Source organism: Hylobates moloch, unplaced genomic scaffold, assembly GCF_009828535.3.
Source record: "Hylobates moloch isolate HMO894 unplaced genomic scaffold, HMol_V3 SCAFFOLD_21, whole genome shotgun sequence".
Taxonomy (NCBI): Eukaryota; Metazoa; Chordata; class Mammalia; order Primates; family Hylobatidae; genus Hylobates; species Hylobates moloch.
In genome coordinates, this window is record NW_026652296.1 from 16,250,652 (window position 1) to 16,271,152 (window position 20,501).

General features: G+C 47.1%; 1 protein-coding gene across 4 annotated transcripts; it reads right to left on the reverse strand.

Annotated features, from left to right (window-relative positions):
* Positions 1–2,693: 2,693 nt before the first annotated feature.
* On the reverse strand, positions 2,694–20,255 carry TTPAL (alpha tocopherol transfer protein like). 4 transcript variants are annotated; one of them, XM_032142960.2, is made up of 6 exons: positions 20,165–20,255; positions 15,816–16,275; positions 11,701–11,894; positions 10,447–10,515; positions 9,499–9,609; positions 2,694–6,934 (listed from the first exon to the last, which is right to left on the reverse strand). In XM_032142960.2, the coding sequence occupies exons 2-6, from the start codon at positions 16,258–16,260 to the stop codon at positions 6,656–6,658; spliced, it is 1,098 nt and encodes a 365-aa protein (XP_031998851.1). In that variant the 5' UTR covers positions 16,261–16,275; positions 20,165–20,255; the 3' UTR covers positions 2,694–6,655. The 4 variants fall into 4 exon arrangements, with proteins under 4 accessions (XP_031998851.1, XP_058288816.1, XP_031998856.1 ...); XM_058432833.1 differs by lacking the exon at positions 20,165–20,255 and having other exon boundaries at positions 15,816–19,872; XM_032142965.2 differs by lacking the exons at positions 10,447–10,515; positions 20,165–20,255 and having other exon boundaries at positions 11,803–11,894; positions 15,816–19,871.
* Between the last annotated feature and the right edge of the window lie 246 nt (positions 20,256–20,501).

The following is a 20,501-nucleotide window of genomic DNA, read 5'->3' on the forward strand; positions in this document are numbered from 1 at the left end:
GTTAGCTTCATTTCTCTATACGTGAGAAACAGACTGAACTTAAGTTCCACAATTTCCTCAGGAAAGGCTGACCTGAAGGGGTGGTTATGCTGCAATATAAGTACTTAACCTGTTGCGTCATCATCAGAAGTGTACCTCCTGTGTTGAGTATTTCTCAACTGACTCATCAAGTCACCAGACCTACCATGGGGACCTAGTTTTTGTCTACTCTGGGGCACAGAGTACCAAACAAACAGGGGACGTAGAAACAGCTTAGCAAGCCTGGGACCAGAGTTGGGCAAGCCATGCTCCAGTTACCCCTCAAGGAGTCTGGGCTTACTTCTGGAATAAAATGTTGTTACAACTTGGGTTTCAGAGAGGTTAACAACCACTGCTTATATTTTCAAGAAGCCAGGAAAAAAGTCAATTTCTGGTACTTTCTTACTCTATGAAAGAGTCCTGCCTTCTCTCTCTCTTCTATCTGGGGACTGGTTATTTGTCTCCAGCCATCAGGAGAAAACAGTGGGCTTGTCACACTTCCTGGGTTTGAATCCCATCCTTAGTATTTGGCTAGTTGTGTGTCACTGGGCAAGCTACATTTTGCCAACAGGAACAGTAACGCAGCTTCATTAAGGGTAGCTGAAGGTTAAAATACATTATTTATGAGTGTCCTTAACACATGTGTGCCCAGCCCACATGCACATTGAGGAAATGGCTGGCTATCACTGGAAAGACTCAAGGCCAGTCCAAGAAGTATAGCTGGGCCTCAAGAATGTAAAAATTTGCATATCCCTCTACTGTTCTGTGTAGCTAGCTGCATTCTCCTCTCCATACTGCAGCAGTCTAATTGTGTATGATCTTCAGAGGCAGCCAGCACATCTACAGAATGCACTGTCCTATCACAGTGCCCCTCCCTCCCTCACCTGCAGAGGAGGCTGTCTACCCGGGCTGTGAATAATGAACCTTGGAACCTTTATCCAAACTGTCATCATCACAAAAGAACTCCACGCACATTTTTCAGAGATTTTTATTGTTTCAGACTCAGTCATGCATACTAAAATTTACATTATTTTCACCACTTTGACTTAGAAAATGCACTAGAAAAATAAACTTTGGTCAAAACAAACACTGAAGTACATGAATCCACCATGTATCCCTATACTCAAAGCCAAACAATTTCAGTTTGAAGCAAGGAATGTGACCAGTGGCTGAAACAATGCCCCAAGCTGGTCAGAAAATTAGCTCACCTCCCACTCCATCGGAGGCTCTTGGTCAGAGAGGTTTCAAGTATTTCACTTGTAACAGGTTCCTACCTGATATGCCAAGAAGCCGAGGCATAGCTACAAGAATCCACAGCAGCAGCATCTCACTGCCTCACTAAACCTGCTGCCCAGTGAGATGAAAAGAAAAACAGCCCCATGGGCCGGGCGCGGTGGCTCACGCTTGTAATCCCAGCACTTTGGGAGGCCGAGGTGGGCAGATCACGAGGTCAGGAGATCGAGACCACGGTGAAACCCCCGTCTCTACTAAAAATACAAAAAATTAGCCGGGCGTGGTGGTGGGCGCCTGTAGTCCCAGCTACTCGGAGAGGCTGAGGCAGGAGAATGGCGTGAACCCGGGAGGCGGAACTTGCAGTGAGCCGAGACCCCGCCACCCCACACCAGGGGGGACAGAAAAAGACTCCATCTAAAAAAAAAAAAAAAGAAAAACAGCCCTATGAAACAGGAATTTCATCACTATCATCTCCATCCACAAATCACATTGATCCTTCCCATGAAGCAAGCTCCTATTGACTGTGATGATGTTTGTTACTAGCATTTTAAGCAACCCATTTCTCTAAGTCAGGAGAGCAGAAGAATGAATTTATTTATTTGACACGGAATATTGCTTTGTCACCCAGGCTGGAGTGCAGTGGCACAATCTTGGCTTACTGCAACCGCTGCCTCCCGGGTTCAAGCGATTCTCCTGCCTCAGCCTCCCAAGTAGCTGGGATTACAGGCAAGCGCCACCACACCCAGCTAATTTTTGTACTTTTTAGTAGAGATGGGGTTTCACCATGTTGGCCAGGCTGGTCTCAAACTCCTGACTTCAAATGATCCGTCCCCCTTCAGCCTCCCAAAGTTCTGGGATTACAGGGCATGAGCTACTGCACCTGGCCAACAGCAGAAGAATTTAGATTTACAAAATTAACAGATCCCAATACAGAGAGGTGTTACAGAACCGACATCTTGCCTGAACAGTAGACATGTTTCTGTTCGGTATAGCCACACCTCTCATGGCCACAGGAGATACAGTGTATAGTATATAGTATATAATTGGTTTAGCTAACATTTTACTCCCTAAATTAAAGGAGGTTTCAAAGGAAAATTTTAAATGTTGGCAACTTTAAAATGGTAAAACTTTTTAAAAGTATTATAATCGCCACAGCAGTACTCTAGCTTTTGCTACCCAAATGAAAAAAAATCCCATGATTGATCTGAGAGTCAAATACAATTTTTTTTTTTTTTTTTTTTTTTGAGACAGAATCTCGCTCTTTTGCCCAAGCCGGAGTGCAGTGGCACTATCTCGGCTCACTGCAAGCTCCGCCTTCCAGGTTCATGCCATTTTCCTGCCTCAGCCTCCCGAGTAGCTGGGACTACAGGCGCCCACCACTGCGCCCGGCTAATTTTTTGTATTTTTTTAGTAGAGACGGGATTTCACCGTGTTAACCAGGATGGTCTCGATCTCCTGACCTCGTGATCCGCCCGCCTCGGCCTCCAAAGTGCTGGGATTACAGGCGTGAGCCACCGCGCCCGGTGAGAGTCAAATACTATTTAAAGAAATTGCCCACCCAGGGAGAATTCGGAAAGGCTCAATATAAAGGAATTCAGAGAAAAGCCTATTATTGTCTTATTTCTGGAAAAATAGTGTTTTGTAACCTGATTTTTAAATTTTTATTTTTATTTTTGAGATGGAATTTCACTCGTCACCCAGGCTGGAGTGCAATGGCACGATCTCGGCTCACTGCAACCTCCGCCACCTGGGTTTAAGTGATTCTCCTGCCTCAGCCTCCCAAGTAGCTGGGATTACAGGCGCCCGCCACCATGCCCAGCCAATTTTTTGTATTTTTAGTAGAGATGGGGTTTCACCATGTTGGCCAGGCTGGTCTCAAACTCCTGACTTCAGGTGATCCACCCACCTCAGCCACCCAAAGTGTTGGGATTACAGGTGTGAGCCACCGCGCCCAGCCTTGTAACCTGACTTACAGACTTCCTAAGATAAGTGACTCCTTGTGAAACCAGGATGAAACATGAAAAATCTAAAGCTACTTTTGCCTTAATTTTTACAGCAGCAACAGAATAAAAAAGAAAATGCAAGGAAAAAAATTAAAAAATAAAGCGACCTTTGCCAAGAGCAAGTTAGAAACTCAAGACATGAAGCCAGGGTGGCACTTTTGGCTGTTTCTGTAGACTTCATCCAGTCTCTCCCCCATGAAGGCAGAACAGGGGAAGAGGCACAGTTTTCCAGAATTCCATGTTGGGATATGGGGGAAGAAGAGGAAGAAAATTCCCATATTCTGAATGTATAGATTTGGAAGCTTTTAGGTACCAATTCATTCAGACCAAAATTTACTAAATAACAAGCCAATTGAGGGGGAAAAAAAGGAAAAAAACTTCTAAAAAGACAGAGTACAGTGTGTCTCTGTGGCAGTGAAGCCAACTAGATACCAGGAATAAAGTTTGGAGTATTAGATCTCTATCATAGAATCACTCAGGGATGTTCAGCCAGCTCATCCAAGGCCACGTAGTAAGGTAAAGGTGGAGCCCGCATCTCCTAATTTACTGTCCCATTTCCTTCCGACACCACACTACCTTGAATTTAGGGAAAAGTTAATTTCCAAGTGTTTGTGCAATGGGCCAGAACTTCTCCCTGAAGGAACATACTCCCAGTTCTTGAGGTTCATGTGTTTGCCTCACCACTGCGCTCCGCAGTGCTGAGTAAGGCTCACTGTGCTCCCTCGCTGGTCATTCCCCACCCTGCTGAGACGGCCTGACACAAACACCCTGGTGAAGCCACAAGGAGACCACCTTGATTTTCACCCAGGGAGGTCTTGGTTTCACAGCTTGGTTCAAGTTTCCTGAGGTGTCAAAACTATTTGATACCTCTTTGGAGCCAAAACAAAGCAAGCAGCTCCCGGAGGCAGATAAACTTAAGGCTCCACCTCCTTCTAGAAGCTGAGTGAAACCACTCCTTCCTTGTCCAACTGGAAAAACCTAAGAAATAGGCCTCTCCAAGTCTCTTCTGGTCTTTGAGATAATTCTCTAGGAGATCTTTGGCCATGCCTACATTAAAACAAATGCGACTGGCCAGGAATGCAGTGTAGAATTGAAACATCAGGGCTGAGTGATTCATTCCTCTTTACCCAGTTTTTGTTTTGTTTTGTTTATCTGTCTTCCCTCTTGGGGAAGCCTCCACCCAGTTCTCCCATCCAGGCCACTGGGTTCTGAACCCCCTCCTTCCCTCCTTTAGCCATCCCGCTTGCCCTACTTGGGCCTTTTCAGCAGTGTGGGTCACATCATCGTCAGATGGAACCAGAAGCAGCCAGGAGTGCTTTTTGACACTTCCAGGTCAGCCAGGACCCTAGAGGATCCAGGGTTACTATCCATGGTGAAAAGAATTTTCTCTAGAATTGGTATTAATGAGGTTAAGTAACTTAATTTCCACCAACAACTTATACAGACATTTAAAAAGGCAATAGAGATAAACAGCTTAGTAAGAACAGACTGGCCTTCAAATTCCAGAGTATTGTTTTCTCCCTAATTGAGCTGTCTGCCTTGACTGGTTAGTCTAATAAATGCACGGAGAAGGTGTACACACAACACAGTACTTTTCACTATTTAACACCATGATCATGTGGAATACATTAGAAAGGAAATAGGTCAAAAACCATCATGTGAACCATCTAATTTGATGTTTGGGGTAAGGCTAAAATCTTGACAGGGAGGTTCTAAAGTGCTAAAATGCAGAACATTCAGGCTGACTGGTTCACCCACACCAGAGAGAGAAACTCAAGTGGGGCTGGGAGGGCAGGGGGGCCCAGAAGTGACCCAGCAATAACCTGCCCTTGTGTTCATTTCCAGAGACCAAAAAAAAAATTTTTTTTTTTTTTTGAGGCAGAGTCTTGCTCTGTCGCCCAGGCTGGAGTGCAGTGGTGCGATCTTGGCTCACTGCCACTTCCACCTCCTGGGTTCAGGTGATTCTTCTGCCTTAGCCTCCCGAGTAGCTGGGACTACAGGAGCCCGCCACCACGCCCAGCTAATTTTTGTATTTTTAGTAGAGATAGGGTTTCACCATCTTGGCCAGGCGGGTCTGGAACTCCTGACCTCGTGACCAGCCCACCTTGGCCTCCCAAAGTGCTGGGATTATAGGCACGAGCCACCACACCTGGCCCAGAGACCAAAATTTAAGAATCTCAAGTAATTAACTACTGTAGCCAGGTTTACAATATAGTACCAGAGTCTCAGGGATGGAAGGAATTCATCATACAAGATCCTGGTCACCTTACCTGGCCTCACAAAAGCCATCTTTTCAAAATTTAACCATCACTATAAAAAGAAAATTGGTGTCAGTGAGCCCCAGAAATACATATAATAGTTTCTTTAAAGGCAGGGCTAATTGTTGACACATCTCTCTTGGAAAGACATGTGTACCACAAACAAACAAAAACAGAATCCAACCACTTCTATCTAGATAGTTATCTTTCCAGGCAGAAAATCTAACATTCAGTAACTAAACCAAATCCCAGAGCCTCAGCAGCCAAAACGGCCCTAGCTGACATTTCATCCAGCCTCATTTTATAGCGGAGAAGGTAGAGGCCCATGTCTTGTCCATAGTTGCACACCTGGGATCCAGGCCAGAATTCTTGTAGCTACACGGGCCTGGAATCCAGCATTTTAGGTTGAGTCAAATCATTTCCTGCTAGGTCCCTGATTCTATTGAGAACCAGGGCTAAGGCTTTATGGATTTGGGAAAACTTAAGTTTCTATTGCAAGTGTCAACCAATGGGTCCCAGAGGTGCTTTGAAGTCTCTGGCTTCCACATTTAACCACAAAGTGCTGCTTATGTCCTGATGCTTACATGATTCAGTTAAGGTGCTTTCCAAACCCGGTGACAACAGCTGGGGCCTTGATCTCCAGTAAGGTTCCTGATGAGCAGCAGAGGTCTATACTTAGGGTTCCTGTGAAAAACAAACTCCCAGTCTCACATTTGGTCACACTGCAGGTTTGGCCAAATTATTTCATACAAGTAGTTCTCACTGGCCAAACAGGTTGTTTTTCTCCTGGAAAAGTGGGATCAAAGTGACTTTGGTCCTGATTTTTCTTGCTTCCAAGATGTGTAAGAACCAGATCACCACCCCCCCCAACCAAAAAGCAAAACAAAACAGATATAGCCTCCAGATTAATAGTTTGCAGACTGGGATTCCAAATGTTAAGAATCAGTGGGGACATTTTTCCATGTCTTCCATGGAGTAATTCAAGTAACCAAAGGCTTACCCCAAAATGTGCTCACCCTCATATCTCACAGGCTGTTCCTCCATCCTGCAGTTTAATTACAAGGAGCAAGACTGAATCCTTGGATCCTTAAATTCTTGTGCCTCGAAGGAAAAGAATTAAAGATGGTGACCCTGGGGGACAGGCTAGTAGCAGGAGTACAGCTGTGACTTCACAGCTCGCAAGGAGTCGTCACACTGTGCATCTGAGGTCAGGCCCTCAGGCAGCAGCGTCTGGCCCAGGATGCTGTCACAGGCAGGGACAGGTTGGCAGAACTCTTTCACAAAATCATCTTCTGAAGCCAGCAGTACCGCGTTCCAGGTGGCAGTGTCCAGCTCCCCAGCCATGCCCCCATACTCCTTGGGGAGAATGCTTCTCGGAAGGTTTGTGTGGAGAGAGTTCAAGTCAGACCCATGGAGGAAGAACTAAAAGGGAATGAAATGAAAACACACATGTCCTTAGGTTAATCAGGAATGCAGAAATCTCCTCCATGGTAGGTGCTCAAATAAATATCTGTTGAATGAAGAAAGGAAAGGTTAATGGCAACTCTACCCTTACTTTTTCAGCCCAGAAAGCCTGGAGTATCCTTAATTCTCTTTTCCTTATACCATACGCCCTGGTGGCTGGAGCTTCAGAATGTATCCAAGATCCAGCAGCCTCACCACCACACTAATGGCAGCAGCCACATCGCTTCTGCCTGGATTCCTCCAGTGGCCTCCTATCTGGTCTCCCTGCTCCCACTTGTCCCTCTGCAATCTAAATTCTTTTCATTGAAACTCAGATCACAGTCGTGCCTCTATATACAGCCTTCCAGCACTGCCACCTCAGACTCTGAGGCCCATCACAATCTAGCCTCATTACTTCTCTGAGTGCTCCTCTCACCACCTGCCCCTCCAGTCTTGACCCAGCTGCTGCCAGCCTAGCTGCTCTCCCAGCATGCTGGGCAGGCTCCCACGTCAGGGTCGTGCCCTTGCTGGCCTCCCAGATACTAGATGGCTCACTCTCTCACTTCTCAAGTCTTTGCTCAAATGTCAGCTTCTCAAGGCTGCCACCTCTAACCACTCAGTTGAATACCACAACCCTTCCCACCTCACACACGCTATCCTTTTCTCTGCTTTATTTTTCTCTGTAGCACTTACCACATTCTAATACTAGATAACATAATTCACTGTGGCTCCCTTTAGAATCTAATCTTCCTAGGGGCAGGGGTTTTGGTCTGTTTTGTTCATCTAGAACATGCTTGCACATAGAGTTGATCAATAGATATTTCTGAATGAAGGAACCTATGAAGGAACAAAGGAAGAACATCGTGGGCCCCAAATCAGGGCATTTCACAGATGTAAAAGACCTGTCCAAAGGCTGCTTTGGTGAAAGTTCCAAACAGAGTCTTTAGGGACCCACATGGGTTCACACCCAGGCAGGGAAGCCACTAAGTTAGTGGTTTGCAAACCTACCTGTGCATCAGAATTTCCTAAGGGGATTTTAAAGCACAGATCCCTGAGCTGATGAATCAAAATCTTCAGGGAAAAAGCCTAGGAATCTGGAGCTGGATTTCAAGTTCCCTCCCTTACCTCCTTGAGATTTTCTATCTATATATGTTACTTCTTTGAAAAAGCAAGGGCCCAGTGCAGTGGCTCACGCCTGTAATCCCAGCACTTTGGGAGGCCAAGGCGGGTGGATCACCTGAGGTCAGGAGTTTGAGACCAGCCTGGCCAACATGGTAAAAGCCTATCTCTACTAAAAATACAAAAATTAGCTGTGCGTGGTGGCATGTGCCTGTAATCCCAGCTACTTGGGAGGCTGAGGCAGGAGAATTGCTTGAACCCGGGAGGCAGGGGTTGCAGTGAGCTGAGATCGTACCACTGCACTCTAGCCTGGGTGACAGAGCGAGACTCCGTCTCAGAAAAAGAAAAAAAAAAGAAAAAGCAAGTAAAATTCAGGGCCCAGTCTTTGCAGTGATCTTCCTAGGCCTTGGAAAGGAGAAAAATACCACCCATCCCATTTCAATCAGTGGGACTGGGAAAGGCTGAAGAGGGAAGCGGCTCTTCTGGGTCAGAAAGGAAGTCAAAGTGCCATTTATCCCTTCTTAAATAAGAGGTAAGCTAAAAACTCACAGAGCTCATAAACCTTGAATTGCTCCACAAACTACACAGCGGGACAACATATTAGGCAAATGGAAAGGCTTAAGTAGCGATTTTAAACCCCACGGTTCTAATGACCATAACCTTAAAAAAATTATTTTAGAGACAGCGTTCCGCTCTGTTAACCCAGGCTGGAACACAGTGGCAAGACCACAGCCAATTGTTCAAGCCCATGGCAGCCTTGAACTGAGCTCAAGCAATCTTCCCACCTCAGCCTCCTGAGTAGTGGAGATTACAGACATGTGCCACCACACCCACCTAATTTTTTTTTTTTTTTGAGACAGTCTCACTGTTGCCCAGGCTAGAGTGCAGTGGCATGATCTTGGCTCACTGCAACCTCCGCCTCCCAGATTCAAGTGATTCTCCTGCCTCAGCCTCCCAAGTAGCTGCAATTACAGGCATGTGCCACCATGCCTGGCTAATTTTTTGTATTTTTAGTAGAGTCGGGGTTTCACCATGTTGGCCAGGCTGGTCTCGAACTCCTGACCTCAAGTGATCCATCCACCTCGGCCTCTGAAAGTGCTGGGATTACAGGCATGAGCCACTGTGCCCGGGCACACCCACCTAATTTAAAAAATTTTTTTAGAGATGGGTCTTGCTATACTGCCCAGGGAGGCTCTTACGATAAAAATCCTGCTTTTGCTCTCTCTACTGGCAAATATTAAATTCTTGTTCATTTACTCTTCCATCTTCCCCTCACAAAAGGGACTGGTTCATTTATTTTATCTGTAACTCTGTACTTTTCCAAATTAGTTGTTCCAGGGCAAAAATAATAAACAAGTACCAGATGTCACAAATAAATCAATGGAGGGAAAGAAAAATCTGAAGTCAATAGGATCATCACTTACTCTGTTTGCTATTTTCTCCTTTAGAAATGGTTTTATGATGGCAAAAATGCCTTTAAATATTCGAGGTTCATTCACAACATGGACTGCTTTTATCCGAATGGGGAAACCATCCTGTGTGGGAAAGGCAAAGGGGTTTAGAATATCTGGAGAATCTTTCCACACCTTCCTCCCCCCAGTTAAATCTTCATTTTCAGCCCCAACATCAGTCTGATTTGATCCTTATGGCCTCCTCAATGACAGTCCATGTGGGGCCTAACTAGGAAGATGGACCTCAGGGAAAGTCTTTCCTGGGACCCAAAACTGGGTTAGAAGAGAGGCAAATAGAGGCCGGGCGCGGTGGCTCACGCCTGTAATCCCAGCACTTTGGGAGGCCGAGGCGGGCGGATCACTTGAGGTCAGGAGTTCGAGACCAGCATGGCCAACATGGTGAAATCCCATCTCCACTAAAAATACAAAATTTAGCTGGGCATGGTGGCATTGGTGGCACGCGTCTGTAATCCCAGCTACTTGGGAGGCTGAGGCTGGAGAATTGCTTGAACCCTGGAGGCGGAGGTTGCAGTGAGCCAAAATCGTGCCACTGTACTCCAGCCTGGATGACAGAGCAAGACTCCATCTCAAAAAACAAACAAACAAAAAAACAAAAAGAAGAGAGGCAAACATATGAAGAGCTGCTGCTCTTATAGCAGAAAACAGTCTTGAGTCTACAGGGACAGATCTGGCAAATACAGACCTTCTAGATCAGTGTTGCCCAAAGTATATTTCTCAGGATATTAGAGGTTATACCAAACAGGGCTCCACAGCAGGCAAATGAGTTTGAGAAACGTAGTCCACTAAGCATAATCAAGTGGGTTTCCTTAACTGCAGTCCTGTTCAGAGCCTTTAACATGTAAATTCTTACAGTGAAATTCACAAGAAAGGGACATGCTATACAGCATTTCCCAAACTTACTTTTTTCTCCTCTCCAGATGATCTTACGGTACTAACACTGATCCACACTCTTGATCCTGACACTTGAATCTACATGGTAATTCAGGAGGAGGCATCAAAAGGAGTGCCAGTGAAGGAAAGCCAGGGTTGGCTCAAAGCCAGAATCCAAATGTTTGATAATGTCCAAATGTGCACTGATTTATTTAAATAATAAAACCTGGTGCACCACAGGGGCTGAAACATTTGTGGAATCCAGTGAGGAAGAGCTACTATATCACTGGTACCCCATAGTTCACAAAGGAAAACACCCCACATGGCGGGTCAGAATGAACAAGTAATCAAAACCGGTCACAGCTGTGACAGGCTATATTTTCTGTAGGTCTCCATCTCCCCATCTATCAAAAAGGAAAAATAGTTCTTGCCTTGCCTATCTCAGAGGATTCGTTGAGGGACTGAATAGGCCCTGATGACTGTAAAAGCACTGTGCAAGCTGTTAAACACGGTACAGATATGGAGGGAGCACCACAGTCCCCAGTGACTCATGTTCTGAAACACAGAACATGAGGTGTGAAGCATCTGACCAAAATACAGCCCAACAGAACGCCATATCCCCCAGGTCCACAGAGGGCAGGAGGGGCTCTAGCATCTTACGCAGAAGCATAATTTCTTAGGTTTTTTTTTTTTTCTTCTGAGACAGAGTTTTGCTGTTCTCACCCAGGCTGGAGTGCAATGGCGCGATCTCAGCTCACTGCAACCTCCGCCTCCCGGGTTCAAGTGATTCTCCTGCCTCAGCCTCCCAAGTAGCTGGGATTACAGGCATCTGCCACCATGTCCAGCTAATTTTTGTATTTTTGGTAGAGATGGGGTTTTACCATGTTGGCCAGGCTGGTCTCGAACTCCTGACCTCAAGTGATCCACCTGCCTTGGCCTCCCAAAGAGTTGGGATTACAGGCGTGAGCCACCGCACCCAGCCAGTTTTGTTTGTTAGGAGAATTTTTCCTCTGCCTTCCAGACCGAAAAAAAGGCAAAAAGCAGTTCCCTAGTTTTTTTGGACTCTTGCCTTACTGAAGTACCTACTCCAGAGAGCACTTGAGAGACTGATGAGAACAAGTGGTAAATAGGACTTTTAAATTTCTTCCCATAATGCTTTTGTGTTTTTCAGATTGCAGGTGTGGGATGTGCAGTTTGTGTATCATGTGAGACCCACAGTAAATGGACAGGCCCTGGGGAAAGCCAAAGCCACCACGAAACAGGCAGGACAGATAGGGGTCTTACCTGGAGGATGCCAATCACCTTTTTGGCTATAAAAGGGCCAAAGTGAGATGCTTTTGATAAACTCACTCCTTTGTAGTCTGCAAGAATTACAATTCCATTCACCTGGGTTTCTTCAGACTGAATGAGTTTTTCTAAGGTCAAGTATATGGCTCGGATGTTTTCAGTAATTGGATAGTTGCTCGGTATCCATCTGTCTAAGGTCATAAGAGATTGACAGTATGTTACAGAAGTTAATATAAATAAGTGATCAAACAAAGATTTATCTCCTTTCTATCACTGTTGTTTCAAAATGGAGAAGAAAGATATTCTAGTAGCCATGACTCTATTTAGTTTAGTAAATGGAACAATAAGCAGCAGCTGGTTTCTTAACTCCCAAACAGCAGCACATTTTGTGATGGAAATACAATTGAGTGTTGAGGTTAAGAGCATGAGCTCTGGCTGGGCACAGTGGCTCATGCCTGTAATCCCAGTACTTTGGAAGGCTGAGGTGAGAGGAATTAAGCATAAGCCCAGGAATTCAAGACCCTCCCAGGCAACATGGCGAAACCCCATCTCTACAAAATATACAAACATTAGCCAGGTGTGGTGAGGTGTGGCTGTAGTCCCACAACTTGGAAGGCTGAGGTGGGAGGATCTCTTGAGTTCAGGAGGTTGAGGCTGCAGTGATCATGCCACTGTACTCCAGCCTAGGTGACAGGGTGAGACCCTGTCTCAAAAAAAAAAAAAAAGTATGCCCTCTGAAGTCAGACACACCTGAGGTTTGAATGTTACTAGCTATGTGACCTTGGGCAAGTTACTGTAATACCTCACTCTGAGCCCTGATGTCCTCATAAGTAGAATAGAGTGTTAATGCCTACCTTCATGGACATCTGTGCTTTCTGCCATCATGTATTTCCCCTTATCTTCATAGCACTAACCTGATTTTCCTTAGGGAACCACCACCTCCCACTCTAGCCATACAGTTTGGATAGAACTGACTTGACTCCTGACTCCAGAGGTGAGCAACTGACTGGGGATTGATTGGCCAATCTGACAGCACATCCTTCTGGCCACAGTGTGTGATCCAAGCCAGGTCAAGCAGAGTCAAGGAGATTCAATTCTAGGACCCTGGCCCTTTGGAAAGAGATCTCTCTTCCCTCTGTAGTCCCACTACTCGGGAGGCTGAGGTGGGAGGCGGTGAGTCTGAGATTCACAGGCCCCATGAGGCAAGAGAGCTGGCCTGGGAATGAAGCCCCTGTTGAGGACAGCAGTGGTGGGGACAGCTTTCCAGTGCTAGAGTTTGGGCCCCTGAATAGCAATACGGCTGGACTTCAGTTATCTGAGCAACTGAGTTTTTTTTGTTTGTTTCAGCCAATGTGAGTTGGCTTTCTGTCACTTGCCACACAAAGACTGAGTCTTGGCCAGATGTGTTGGCTCACACCTGGAATCCCAACACTCTGGGAGGCCAACGCGGGTGGATCATTGGAGGTCAGGAGTTCAAGACCAGCCTGGCCAACATGGTGAAACCCTGTCTCTACTGAAAATACAAAAATTAGCCGGGCATGGTGGTGCACACTAGTCTCAGCTACTTGGGAGGCTGAGGCAGGAGAATCACTTGAACCCAGGAGGCAGAGGTTACAGTGAGCCGAGATCGCACCATTGCACTCCAACCTGGGCAACAGAGCGAGACTATGTCTCAAAAAAAAAGCTGAGTCTTGACTCATACACGACCTTGACAGGGGTATTGTGAGGATGGAGCATAGTGCTATGTTCCCCTCCTCTTTCCAAGGTGTATACTTTTTTAATACACCCCATATATTTAATGATTCTTTCCTCTTTAGGAAAAAAAAAAAAATGAGAATGCCCACTTTTTACTGTTAACCACTGTTCTCAAGAAAATCCCAGCAAAATCTATGTGCCTCTTTCCTAAAAGATAAAACTTCACATTTGCCAACAATGGGATATGTGATATGTGCAAAATTCTTTTTTTTTTTTTTTTTTTGAGACAGAGTCTTGCTCTGTCACCCAGGCTGGAGTGCAGTGGCGTGATCTCGGCGCATTGCAACCTCTGCCTCCCGGGTTCAGGTGATTCTCCTGCCTCAGCTTCTGGGGTAGTTGGGATTACAGGCATGTGCCACCATGCCCAGCTAATTTTTATATTTTCAGTAGAGGCGGGGGATGGGGGGTGGGGGGAGGCGGGGGCGATTTACTGTGTTTGCTAGGCTGGTCTCGAACTCCTGACCTCATGATCCACCTGCCTTAGCCTCCCAAAGTACTGGGATTACAGGCATGAGCCACCGCACCTAGCCTGATATGTGCAAAATTCTCATGAAAGATCTTTGTCCCCAAATTGTGCCAGCTTGCTGTCTAGTGTTGCTGCCAATTAACCCTGCCTCTGTGTAACTGGATATCATCCCTTTCAATCACATGTCTCAAAAGAGCTTTAACAAAGGCAAAGCTGATACCCAATTGAGAAGAAACACTTCTGTGTATGCCTCTTCCTAAAACGCTGGGTCGGTGGAAAGGGGTCCAGATCTGCTCCAGACATACGGAGAAAAAATTCATCTCATGAGCAAAGGGTTGAAACCACACAAGCAAAGGTGCAATCAGTGTTGTAGTATCTGACTGTGTTGTAATATTCTTATGAGTTGAGTACAGAGGAGCAGCAGAAAAACCTGTTGGCTGGTTTCTAGGTCTCCTGGTGCCCTAAAATCTGCACTACATTGCTTATTTTAAAATAAACACCACTAATTTTGGCAAGTACCTAAAATGACAGGTAAGCCATTAACAGTGGTCTTGGTACATACATAGTAAAGACTGAAGAGAATGGTTTAGCCTCCAAAGAGAGTTTGGGGAATGAGTAAAGGCAGAGGAAAGTGCATGGAGGTGTCCACTCCCCATCAAACTTTCCTTCAAGAGGGCATTTATATGAATGAGCGAAAGAGGGCTATTAGTGTGTTCTCATTCCCTGGCTTACTTGGGGAGAACACTGCATCTTACTTTCCATTTTTCTCTCAACTCTGGTCTGATGGAAAATGTTGAGGCTAGGAATGGAGTAGAACATTCCAAAGTTTATAATGCTTTTGGTGTCATGGAAGAGAACAGGCCTAAGAATCAGAAATCTTGAGTTCTGGCAGCCCCTGGTCATTGTATTGAAATGCTCTTTGGGGAACATTTCTTTCTTTTTTTTAAAATTTTTTGTAGAGACAAGGTCTCACTATGTTGCCCAGGCTAGTCTCAAACTCCTGGCCTCAAGCAATCCGTCTCCCTCACCCTCCCAAAGTGCTGGGATTACAGATATGAGCCGCTGCGCCTGGCTAGGGAGTATTTCTAAATGCTCCTTTAGTGGCAGAGAGCCCCCACTCATAAACCACCATGACAAAGAAATGTAAGGTATCCTAATTACTGCCATGAAATGCTAAGATCAAAAAACAAATCCAAAGTGAATCCTGTCAGTGGCTTCACAAAATAGAGGAAAGGAAGGAAAGGTTGGAGGAGGCAAGAGGAGGTACCTTTCCAGGTGTCTGCCCAGTCCACACCCTTGCACTGATACCTGTACCTCAACCTATTCACAAAGAGGGCTCAGGGAGGGCCCTGGCAGCCATGCTTGTATCCTATGGCCAGGGGCAGATTCTTAGGCCCCACCAGATGCTCCCCGCTAGAAATTTGGAATCTGCATTGAGGAACTTAGTTCGGTGGTCAGGCAAACCTGAGAGCTGAGAGGGCGCCAGATTTAACTACGTGCACAGGAGCAGGACAGCCATACACAGAAAAAGTGTGAAGAAGGTATGCAAAAGGCAGAAATGTGTGGCTGAAGGATACACAGACCGTCAGACAGAGACAGGGAGAATGGCTGTCTTGGCTCCCGGTGGCATTCTGGTTCTTGGTTCTAGGCCCTAGTAAGAGCTGCCACGCCTTCAGCTCTCTGGTTCTGGGAGGGACTCCTGTCTCCTTCAACTAAATCCTCCCTTTTTTCTGAAGTTGGTTTGAGTAGGTTTTTGTTATCTGCCATCAAAAGAGCCTTGACTATAACAAAGGAGGGGTAAAAAAGGGACGTGGAAAGGAGGACAGGGTGCTGAATGGACACACTGCAGAAAGACTGGACACACACACCCCACGACAGTCTAGGGAGATACCTGGGCGGATGCAGACGACATGGCAGCCCCTGGGGTCAGTGTGGGGCAGCACGGTGAGGAACCCGGAAGCAAGGACATCTTTTAAGGCTGATGGCTTCAAGTTATTGAATACTTCGGGCCAGCTTCTCCTACAGCTGTGGTAGTTGACGAGGAGCTGCAGGGCCCGGTCGTAATCAAACTTGCGGGCTCGGAGGAAGCGCAGCAGGAAGGCATCGTCGAGGGATGTGCTCAGGTTCGGGTACTCCTTCCGCACCATGTCACGAAGGGCCTGCACATCTCGAAGTCTCCATTCCGGCTTTTCCTGCAGCTCTTCCCGGGCTTTGGTGACCAGGTCTTCTGTCAGTGAGCACACGTAGCCCGGAGGCTCAGGTGGTGGCGGCAGCTCATTTTCAGAGAGTGAGGCCACAGAAGGGCTGGTGCGCAGAGAGTCACTTTCTTCTGACATTAGCTACCAGGGTCCCTGCCAACAGAGAAGCCCTAAGCAAAGTTAACAAGTACTTATTTCAAATCCCAGGGCAGCACAGTGTAGGGGCCAGGAACACTTCTGTAAAAGCCGAGTAACCTCAGGGCAGTGTTTCTCAACTGGGGGCAATGAACTGGATCTAAACCATACATGCAAGTCTGACCCCAAGCTGGCTGCCGTTAGTCCCCAGGGAGGCAGGCAGCAGCTACAGCAGACTATACACTCCCTAATAAACACCAGGGCCTTCCTTATAAATGTATTAATAGGTGCTCGACCTTATTCATCGTTAAATAAATGTGAATTAACTCTGAGGCCAGGTGTGGTGGCTCACGCCTGTAATCCCAGCACTTTGGGCGGTCGGGGCGGGCAGATCACCTGACTGCACTCCAGCCAGAGCAAGACTGTCTCAAAAAAAAAAAAACAACAACAACAACTCTGAGATTCAGATTGGCAAAAATAAAAAAACGTACTCTGATATGCTTGCTGCTGCTGGAAGTATAAATTGACAGCCTCTTTGGAGGGCAGTTGTCAATGTCTTCAGAATGTAAACCCACATGCCCTTTGGGTCAGCAATTCCATTTCTAGGACATATACTTGTATGTATATGCAAAATATGCACATGGCCTTCACAAGTATTGATTATAATGATAAAAGATTGGAAACACCTTAACTGCCCATCAGGGGAGACTGGTTAAGTAATATTACCATATGAATGGGGTACTAGTCAGTCATGAAAAGGAATTAGGGGGTCTGGTGTGGTGGCTCATGCCTGTAATCCCAGCACTTTGGGAGGCTGAGGCGGGCGGATCACGAGGTCAGGAGATCGAGACCATCCTGGCTAACACGGGGGCTAACACGGTGAAACCCCGACTCTACTAAAAATACAAAAAAAATTAGCCGGGCGTGGTGGCGGGCGCCTGTAGTCCCAGCTACTAGGGAGGCTGAGGCAGGGGAATGGCGTGAACTCGGGAGGCAGAGCTTGCAGTGAGCCAAGATCGTGCCACTGTACTCCAGCCTGGGCGACAGAGCGAGACTCCCTCTCAAAACAAAAAACAAAAAAGGAATCAAGACAGATCCTTATGAATTGACATGTTAAAAAAGTGTAGAGAAAATCACATTTTTAAACATACACACTTGTGAATGCACACAAAACTTCTGGAAGGAGATGTAAGAAACTTACCAATGGTTATCTCTAGGGAACAGAACTGGACAAGTGAAGATTTAAGATGAGAAAGAGGATTTTTACTGTACTGTTTGAATTTTTTACCACATACCCATGTAACTTATCGTGCCAGTCGGGAATATGTGCCAGTCAGATCTCCTGTGGGAAAACGTAATTGATAAAGGGCCCCAGTGGCTGCCCCTCTAGATCCACTATCCGGGGGAAGCCAAAACTTTCCACAGCCCTTCTGTGGCCTCACTGCTCCTAGCCAATGGTTTAGTGAGACATGGGACTCCTCTAACAGGCAGCGTTTGCTTGAGGGCCTGGCCAAACCTTTGTTGGGACTGCCCTGCAGTCAGAGACTTGCTGCCCAAACCTCCTTCACAGGAGCTGATCTGCATCACAGCCAGTGGCTCTTCCTGACTCCTCCAGCTCCCTTCCCAGGTGCTGTCCTTCACAAGGGTTGCCTCTCAATTTCTAGCATGTCTAATCTCATCCTAGTGTCTGCTTCTTAGAGGACCCGAACTCATGCACTTTTTCGTTTTTTAAGAGAGAGACAGGGTCTTGCTCTGTCACCCAGGCTGAAGTGCAGTGGCGCAATCATAGCTCTCTGCAACCTCGAACTCCTAAGTTCAAGCAATCCTCCTGCCTCAGCCTCCCAGGTAGCTGAGACTATAGGCACACACCACCACGCCTGGCTAATTTTTAAATTTTTTTCTCGGGCTGTGTGTGGTGGCTAACGCCTGTAATCCCAACACTTTGGTAGGCTGAAGTGGATGGATCACCTGAGGTCAGGAGTTCAAGACCAGCCTGGCCAACATGGCGAAACCCTGTCTCTCCTAAAAATACAAAAATTAGCCAGGCATGGTGATGCGGGCCTGTAGTGCCAGCTACTTGGGAAGTTGAAACAGGATAATCGCTTGAAACCAGGATAAACCTTGAAACAGGATAATCGCTTGATTATCCTCCAATCAAGGATAATCGCTTGAAGTGGAGGTTGCAGTGAGCCGAGATCATGTCCCTGCACTCCAGCTTGGGCGACAGGGCGAGACTCCATCTCAAATAAATAAATAGATAAATAAATAAAAATATATTTTAAAAGGACCAATCTGCTGTCTTGAGAATGGACTCTAAGGGGGTGAGGACTGAAGCAAAGAGACTATTTAGAGGCTATTGCAATAATCCAGCTGAGAGATGCTGGTGGCCTGGAGTAGGTAGCCTTCGCTGACCCCTGGCCAGGTTAGGTGCCTCCCCCGCACTTCTCCCACCCTGTTGCAATTGTCTGTTGGCAATTTGTGAGCAACATCCAAGTTTGTCTTGTTCATCGCCTGAAACCCAGCACCTAACATGGTGTTAGACACATAATCTGCACTCCATAAATATTTGTTGAATGACTTTAGTCTGGTTGGCACAGGTATGCTAAGTGAGGAACGGAACAACTATGGCTTTGTTTCTATGGAAGTAACCAAGAGATGCCTGCAATCCCATCAAACATCAGTGTTCACAAGGTACAAGCCTCACCTCAAAGCCCCTCTCCAGCCTCATTTTCCATCTCACCCCACCTTGATGCACATTAAATGCCAGTCAAAACAAACTAATAACCCATCATCCTTGGAAGAACTCGTGCACTTCTGATACACTCTGCCTGGAATTTCCTCTTCTAATTTGTCCCTAACTTGAGACAGCTCAGGCTCAGCTGCCATGTCACCACCTCTGTGAATCCTTCCCAAACTCCCTGAGGGTGATTCCCTCCCGTTTTCCACAGAACTGGGTTCCTATTTCCTTTTCAGAAATTACAGTCCAATGCCATGGGCGTTTATCTAGAGTCAGTTTCACCACGCACTCATTTATCAAATAATTACTGATCACCTACCATATATGTCAGGCACTGTGCTCACAGGCACTGGGAACACAGACGCAAACAATATAATTCCTTGCCTAATAAAGCTTACATTATAGTGGAATGAAGAGAATGCATACTTGAGCATTTTACCACGTATCAAGCATTGCTAAACCCTTTACCCATTTCCTTATTTAATCTTCACAGTATTTGGTGAGAGCGCTATTACTGTTCCCATTTTACAAAGGAGGACAAAAAGGACTGTCCCCTAGAATCTAAGTTCCACGAGGGCAGAGGGCTTGTCTGCCACGTCCACTGCCACCCCCAGCGCCTGGCACATGGCAGTGGTCTGTACACATCAGCGGAGGATATAGGTTAAGCGATTCGCCCAAGGGGGCACACCCGGTGAGGCAGAGCAAGGATGAGTCTAGCCCCACCCTGGGCTTCTAATCTCTACCCTCCACCTGGAGCTTCATGTTGACTCTCCAGGGACTCAGCAGTGCCGAGCGCTCAGCAGGGCTCAGTCACAGGCTGGTGAATGAGCTGACAGGCGGACATATGAGTGAGATGTAGACACCATTAGTAAGGGTGAAGCCAGAGATCTCCCCCACCTGGAGCCCATCGCTTTCTGGAGCATCACTTTCCTTTCCACCCCTTCCTCTCAACAAGGAGAAGTCAGGAAGCCATCTCTCCTAAAGCCCCCGAGACACCATATCCCGTGGACAACCTTCCGAGGCCCCCACTTCCGGCTGTCACCCCCTCCCCAGGTGTCCCCATTTCCTGGGGTCTCTTGCTCCTCTGGTCCCCACTTCCGGTTATCCTTCCCTCTCAGGGGTCCCTCTCCTCAGCTCCCAGGGCACACGGACGGGCTCGCGGGCACTCACCGGCCCGGCTACGGGCGGAGCGCGGGTCAATCGGCGGCGGGAGCCTCGTCCGGCAGCGCGCGCAGAACCGACCCGCACTCCCTGCCCGGCCAGCCCGGCCCCTCGCGCCGGAAGTGACGTTCCGGGGCGTGGGAGGCGGTGCTCCGCCTAGGAGCGCGCATGTGCGACGCTTCCCCGCGGCGTTGGCGTTCCGTCCCCACGTGGCTGCTAGAGCTCTGCGCTGCGGACCTGGAGTGGCTGGGAGGGGCAGGGGTGCCAGCCGCTTGTCAAACGTGGCTTATAGGTGGGGAAACTGAGGCTCAGAGAAGGACGGAAAGAAGCTGCCATTTTCCAAGAA